The 8,062-nt window shown below is 35.7% G+C and overlaps 1 protein-coding gene across 8 annotated transcripts in view; it reads right to left on the minus strand.

Annotated features, from left to right (window-relative positions):
* Nucleotides 1-918: 918 nt before the first annotated feature.
* The window catches only part of LOC111695816 (BRCA2-interacting transcriptional repressor EMSY), a 9,117-nt gene continuing 1,973 nt past the window's right edge, over nt 919-8,062 (minus strand). Inside the window, exons 3-6 of one of the 8 annotated variants that reach the window (XR_002763946.1) lie at nt 7,419-7,593; nt 2,195-4,801; nt 1,765-1,906; nt 919-1,081 (exon numbers count right to left, since the gene is read on the minus strand). Coding sequence is in view for 4 of the 8 variants with exons in the window: in XM_023465261.1 (XP_023321029.1) it covers nt 2,221-4,801; nt 7,419-7,593 (2,756 nt within the window). In the remaining 4 variants the exon portion in view is untranslated. Of the gene's footprint in view, nt 1,938-2,118; nt 4,802-7,418; nt 7,594-8,062 lie in introns of those variants that run through there. The other 7 variants (XR_002763945.1, XR_002763944.1, XR_002763943.1 and 4 more) reach the window with 7 other exon arrangements.

Consider the following 8,062-nt stretch of genomic DNA (forward strand, 5'->3'; position numbering starts at 1 on the left):
TAAGAGTTTCGTCTGCTATGTTCACATTATGTTTGTTTATGTTTTTACTGCATACGGTTTTACTTAGTAAAACATGAAAATTACAGTATACAAACAGTGTAAACTTGTCCATCTTCATTGTTTATCTTGCGGAGACATTATAGACACAACTTCGCAGTCTTTTACCCTTTTCATAAAATAAACTCTAGCAGACATAATAATTTTATAGATTTTGAAATTAGGTATTACAATGCTAATTCATAACAAAGACGCTATCGAATTCGTTACTGAATTCCCATGTTTTTTGGTACACCCTGTAGTTTAAGTTAACCCTGCATTTTATAGTATAAATCTTTAACATTACTTTCAATATAGGAAATGTCTGGAAAAAGTGTGGACATTTATTATTCTTATTAATACATTCAGATGCCCCCCCCCCGGCCAACTTTTCCCCTCTTAGTTTTATTCTTCACTCTAATTGGTAGTGAAAATCTAAAATAAAACGAATTTAATCATTTCTTTCATTTGATTTTCTCACTCTCATGACTCTCAAGGTGGAACCAATTCACACTTATTCAGATCCTTTCAGATTTATTAAAAATAATTATTTTGCCTAATTTTCAAAATCATTCAGCGCATCATGTTTATCAAAATATAGTAAAATGGCCCGATGGGTATAAACAATACCGTTTTAACCTGAGTTCAAAAACGTCATAATCGGTAAAATCCGTACGAAACAATTTTAAAAATGTCAAATACATTAATTTGGAAGTATTTAGTGGATCAACTTTTTGTGGTATTCATTAACTGCATTTTATTGGAACAAACGGATTATAATTATAATTATTATTATTATAATTATAAAAATGACAAAAAATGGTTGCTACATAAAGTTTAGAGCAGTAAAATAATAAATCTGCTTGACAATAAAAAAATAGATTAATAATGCATAGATGTTTATTTATAAATCCAAATCACATAATAAATGTGAGTAATAATATAAAAATGTCGGAATACATTTCTTATTATGGCGGGGACATTTCAACACAAGGAATAATTCCTGATTGATAAGTTATGTTTACAATTAAGGACCAGTGTAGATCTGTATTTAAATATATTTACATGTATCTATGGATGCATTAGGTCGTGGAACTACTATTTCTTTACAGAGCCATCTATCGGACACAAACTGAATTTAAAAACCGGCATTATCTGTTATATTTCAAATGCGGGAAGGGAAATCAGAGAAATTAAGTTTTAGTGTTTAAGAAAGGGGAAAATTAAACAAAAAGTCTTCTAAGTCTTCTTACATAAAAAGCCTGAAAATTTTTTATACCACGTGTTTTCTAAAAAGTAAAAATTTTTGATTTTAAAACTAAAGGAATATTATGCATTCTCAATCCTGTGCCCAACGCTCAAGCTCTAGCAAGAGAGGGATTATCTGGCTTTTAAGGGATTGCTGGCTTTCAAGGAATTACTGGCTTTTAATGGATTACTGGCTTTTAATGGATTACTGGCCTTTAATGGATTACTGCCTTTAATGGATTATTGACTTTTAAGGGATTACTGACTTTCAAAGGATTACAGACTTGAAGGAATTACAGGCTTTAAGGGATTAAAGGATTTAAGTAACTAGCTTTCAGGAATAACAGAAATAAAAAATTAAAAACAAGTAAATTTCCATCCTGCTGTGTATTATCAACTATATATTATATAAAGAGGAAAATACTAATTTTGTATGACATTAAGAAAAATAATAATTTAGATACTTAAGTTTTACAATACATAGTCTGCATGTTTACAACTTCACAATAAATATATTTTTAAACAAGTCCGAAATTCAAAGTTTATATATTATGTACTGTACATGTCTAGGGTGTTCAAGAATAAGGTTAAGGCCGAATACTTTTAAATATTTCAGAGGTGCATAAATATTCAATTTTAGTTTGTTTATTCTGCTTAGAATTGGACAAATAAAAAAATAAGTTGTAGAAATCTCAAATTTGAGGAATACAAGTTTGATTTCGATAAAACATTTTACTTTCTTTCCGCATTATCTTTAAAGAATAAATAAAGTTTGAACTAGAAAAATATTTAAGGGCTACTGAGTAAACAATATCAATATTTAAGGGCTACTGAGTGTTTCCGGCACAAAACTGTTATCTAATAACGCGGGAAACACACTTTGTTCTAAAATAAACAAAATAATAATCACGTGAAAAAATACTAACTGTTGTCAAATTAAGACGGAGAATCTAAAATATTCTCCTGAATAATCTCGTTCATGGCAAGGTTGGACAAAGACTGGGCATCAGGTATGAATTTAGGTTGGTTCTCCGATATCGGAGCAACAGATCCGGAGACAGGAACTAGGGACCCAGAGTTGGAAACCAGGATACCTGAGTTAGACATTAGGGTTCCAGAGTTGAGAACCAGAGACCCGGATTTAGAAATTAAGATTCCAGAGTTCTGAACCAGAGTCCCAGAGTTGGACAATAGGGTCCCAGAAACCAGGGAGCTAGAGTTTTGAACTAAAGACCCGTAAGTATGAACCAGGGTTCCTGAGTTAGAAACCAAGGACCCAGAGACAGGAACCGAAGACTCGTTTTTGAGAAGCTGGACGGAGTTCCCCCGAGCTGGGAGAGTCACAAACCTACCAGTACTCGAGGATAAGGATTTATGGGACTCCGGAGCAATATTGTTCTCTGCAGGTATATTCGCCTGCTCTAGTGCTAGACTGAATATATCAGAATATTTTGTCATGTTTCCGTCTTCCAGCTCCGATAATCCAGTTTTCACTGAGCTCCTCTTTGTATCCGGAGTAGGTTTAGGGTTGGCTCCGGGAATATCCTTAGCCTGGAACCAGGTTTCAGGTTCATGCTCCGGGTTTCCACCGCCATCATGCAAAATCTTCTTCGATAATGTTTGCGAACTTGAACTAATAACTATAGGCATTGGTTTAGAGCTGGAAATAGGTTTGGATATTATTCTCTGTAAGGTTGGAGCTCCGGGTTCACTGGTCATCAGAGAGTTCGGTAACATGGTTTGTTGATGGTTCGAATCCTGTCCCAACTCAACCAAATACAGGTTACCATTGGCACTCTGTTGTCGGATTAGTGTAGGACGGGGGAAGGATGGAAGTCGAACCATTCCTGATGAAATCCCCCGGGAAACCGGAATTCCGCCCCGGGCAGGTCGGTACAAAGCTACAGTGCTAGGCCTGGATCCACGGATACTAGTGGGGCCAGACTTCTGAACGACAATAACGGATTTATTAGAGCCAGGAAAGGATGAGGTTCTGATGGTTCTTATGACACTGGATACCCCAGGGGTAGAAGCTATGGTTGCAAGCCGAGGAGTACCACTGGTAACTGTTACAAGACGCGGAGCAGGGGAGAGTAATCTCTGAGTGTTTCCGGGAACTACATAAACCGTTCCACCGGCTTTAGGAACAATCTTAGCTCCGGAGTGGGAGATAACTTTCAATCCTGAACTGGAGAAATGAGAAAAACTCTGGTTTGAGAGATGTAAACTGGGATTGGAGCTCCCGGAGTTAGAGAGATGAAGAGTGTGGTTGGTTTGAGCTCCCTGAGAGGGAAGGGTTGTCAAGACTGGAGTAGAGAACTGTTCCCGAGTTTGTGTGAACTGTGCTGGTATCTGGGTTAGCCCTGAGAGCTGGGGAACTGATAGGGAGGTGAGCTGGCTTCCACCTTGAGAAGCAAAAGTGGAGAAATCGTGGGAAGATAGATTTTGAGCCTGCAAGTATCCAATAGTAGACTGAGAGTTCTGGAGGTTAGGTTTAGCCTCAGAAGAGGTTGTTGAGAGGTCCTGAGGGTAAGTTTGACTCAATACCTGAGTCAAACCAACCAATCCAGCCGAGCTGAGAGGTAAACTGTTTAACTGGGAATAACCTTGTTTCTGCGCAAGACCGGATAGTTTAGGCGTGGAAGTTCTGAATGGTCTAGCTCCGGGGTGTACCGGAGTAAAAATAGGTTGACCAGTTGGTCCTTGTACTAATGGTGATTGAGTAATGGATACAGGCACATTGTGTTGTAAAGGAGCAGAGGCTCGTAGTCCTCGACCTCTGCTACGCGGTCCTCGGGGCCGAGATGCTCGCGGAGCTCGCGTTCTCACTGCACCCTGACCACGGCCGACGCTAGGAGAGGATGAACCGGGAGGACGACCGGGACCTCGTTTAGGAGGAGAGAACAGTTGAGCCTCGGTACTTTTGGGTGGAGACATTGTAGGGGAGTTAGCAGCTGGGGCACTTGGAGGTGGGCGGGCATATCCGTGCCCAGCCTGATGAACAGGACTCAGAGGCGAGGTTATCTTCCGCGGTGGAGAAGAAACACTTTCTCTCCGCCCGTTGGGGCTCAAAATAGGAACACCTTTAGGGAAAATTTCTATTGATTTAGATATTGATCTTTTCCTTTTCCCGCCTTTTTTCCCAATTTGACTTTTGTCCTCTGTGAGTCTGACCGCCATCCCGCTGGGTAGAAACACTAGACCCGTCTCCTCCTCATCCTCATCCTCAACCTTGATCTCTGTCTTTATTGGGCTGACAGACCCGTTCAGCTCAACCGGCTCGGGTTTTAAAAATTCAGGTTCCGACGGAGTTTTAATCTCCCGGAGAAGGGGTGGGAGAGGTCCAACCGTCCTAGTTTCCCAGGGCGGAGGAAGCTCTTTGTTTAAAGAGGAGAGGTCGTCTTTACCCGCATCTGCGATCTGTTTATAACCGGTGATGGGCGGAGCCCGAGGGAGAAGGGGAATAATTCTTCTTCCTTCTCTTTTCCATTCATCACTTTGGTCCGGGCCGGCAACCCTGAAATAAATACTTTATTAATACAGTGATAATGTACAGCGAATTATATAAAAATAGTATCAAATATATATATTTATATACTATCAAATATATAAAAATTATTTTAAGCGAATTTACGGTAAAAAGATAAAACAATGATATTTTTTATCAGAACTTGTCATTTTTTGCAATTAAAAAAAATAAAAAACGCAATTTTTAACACCCTGCTTTGACATCAAAAACTTGATTAAATAAAATAATTTTTTTTTGTGTATTTTAGAGGTCATTGAGAGTATATATTTAAAAAATGGGCTATTTATGTCCAACGAGGCCGGAGATTAAAAATCGGAGCCGACGGAGGTCAGAGGTTCCAAGACTCCGGAAAGAGATATCGACAATCTGACTTCATATCCTGCTCCTAACAAATTATATGAGTCTACATTCAAAAATAGAACCGGCTGCTATTAATATTGAAAGAGATATTACAAAATGTCTTACTTGCCACGGGTTCTTTATGTTAAAAAACGATAATAAACAGCGATTTTCCCCAGTATTAGATGTATAAAACACGATTGTCGATAATTTAAGGTTTTATTCAGCTGGTTTTATTAAATATCAAATATTATGTTAAAGATTTTAAAGCTTATTTCGAGCGGCTTAAAAAGCAAAATTCTAAATTTCCATGAATTTATATTTTTCTTTGATGAAAACAAATATATTTTATTGGATCGAATATAATAGACTGTAATATAAGAGAAATAAGAGAATACAGAATAAGAGGATGTCCATACTATTGAGTAAACTTCAAACTTAAAATTCAAAAAAAAAAAAATAAGATTAAGACACTAAAATCTGATTTTATGATATTTAACGTTTTTTTAAAGAAGATAAATGAATTTTAAAGGAACAAATATAAACTGATATGCAATAAAAGAGGATGTCTATAAAAATAACAATAAGGCAAAAAATCAAAAATCTGACTGCAAACTAATGTTTTTTTAAAATATAAATTAAGTTAAAGGAAAAGAATATGATAAAACTGTTATAAAAGAGGATGTCAATAAAACTAAGAATAAGGCTTAGAATTAAAAAATCAGATTTGTCTTTAAATTAAAGTTTTTTAAAGAAAATAAATGAAATTTACGGGAACGTATAGTATAAACAGTTAAAAAGAGGATGATAATAGAAATAAGAAAACGGCTTAAAATAAAAAATCTGATTTTTCTGGAATTTAACGAATTTAATGAATTTTAATGAAAAAAAAAACTGTGTAAAAGGCCAGGGAATTGGCGTCTCACTTGATCAAAGCTTTGATATGCATCATGAACGTTTTACCAATCTTTGTACTATTTTTACTCATTTTTACCGAAGAGATTTTACCAATTTCTCATTTGTCACTAAATACATCCCGTACTCCCCCCCCCCCCTGTATTTTCTTGCCAAAGAACAATTACCTTCTATAAAAATAATCATGATTCATGTATCTAACACTTTTACATTTCTTTGTTCAGTTTGAAGAAAGGAAAAAAACACATGTTTACAGTTCAAGGAAACTTAACAAATATTATTATTCATGGAATAAAAGGTTAAAAAATCATATAAAATCATATTTATGCCCTGGGTGGTCTCTTTTCAATCTATGGTGAACATATCCTGAAACCCATATATATTTTTATGAATGATCATCTTCCAGCGTTAATATTTGGAATTTTCTTTAATATGTACTTTTTAAAAGTTTAAACTTTATATTACATGTTATATAATTGACGTGCCATTTTTGTGTATTTATTTATTTTGATAGATTTAACATTTAAATTCATATTTCTTTATATTTCTTAATATTTTCCAAGGCATAAAATTATCTAAAACCCTAGGGTTGAAGAGGGCTCGTCAAGTATTTTCGCCAAAAACATTTCTTTATTCCTTTTCTCTACATTTTTGATGAGATTTTTAATCCTCGCTACGCTCTGGTTAAATATCTCATCAAGTCTCGAACCCTCTCGAAAAAGAACAGTTTTTGGCTCAACAACTTTTTACCTTGCCTCTCTTCAACCAGTAGGGTTATAAATAGTTATTTTAAACCTAAAGAATAGGTTTCATATTTATTATTCATAAAAGTGATTGTTAACCCAATTACAGAAAACTCCGTTCAAAGAGTGGTTTAAAAGATTTGCAAGATATTATTTGAAAAAAATCTGAGAACTATATAGCATTTAGGGTTTCTATAGATGTCTATTTATGTAAATTAACTAAAATAGAAAATGTCCGTGATTAGTTCCATTCCAAATAAAAAAGATAGAAGGGAGTTGACGACATTTTTTTTTTGAAAAACAAGGACATTTGACAACCCCTATTCTGTTGAATGATTATGCGGATATTTTAACCTGTCTTAACATTTTATTTACAATAAGGTGTTCAGTCATGGCCCAGGGGTGGATGATTAAAATAGACCCATGCAGCATCAAACTATCAAATCAACAGAAATTGGTCGCGTCGCAAAAACTTGGGAAACATTTTTTCATGTTTTAAAAATGTTTATTTAACAATAGCATAGTTAAGTACATATTTCCAAAACCCAATGTGTTAAATTCAAAAACAATGAGGGGGGGGGGGGGGCATTATTCAAATAACGAATTACCTTTCAGATACAGTGTTGAGGATTTCATTATTGATTGCGCGCCTTATCTCAGTTTTATGACGATCTTGGGAGATAAAAAGTGCGCTTCGAAGCTGGGTAAGCAACGCGCTTGAATCCTCTGTCAGGTCCCCACCAGCGCGAAGCGCGTCAATTACAGAGGAATACGCTTTCAGTTCTAAAAATGAATTTAAAAAAAAATTATTTGGTAGAGCATGGTTCAAATATTATGAATAGAGAAAAGTAATTGAACCACTTTTCATGTGCACGATTGAACTGATTCGACTAGGTTCAACTTCTTATCGATAATCATAATATCATTGATTACAAAAATAATATTTGAGACCCCGAGATCGAATTGCAGGTATAAGCAGATTGAACGTTATCATTGCACAAGAAATAAAAATGAATAATTATGAACGTGAAAACTACAGTACTTACAATTATATGTCAAAAATGCAAGAAGAAACACCAAAATAAGTTTCCCAGTGGTCCAAGTTAATGAAAAGTAGGATGTAATTGGTCTGGGTTCAGCAATCTCTCTAGTGTGCCGCTTTATCAGAGAGTTGATCCATGATTATAGTAACATCAGAGAAGAAAATGGTAATTTTCTAGTATAGGTTTTTAGGACCCCCCCCCCCCCCCCC

Source organism: Eurytemora carolleeae, unplaced genomic scaffold (genome assembly GCF_000591075.1).
Source record: "Eurytemora carolleeae unplaced genomic scaffold, Eaff_2.0 scaffold56, whole genome shotgun sequence".
Classification (NCBI taxonomy): Eukaryota; Metazoa; Arthropoda; class Copepoda; order Calanoida; family Temoridae; genus Eurytemora; species Eurytemora carolleeae.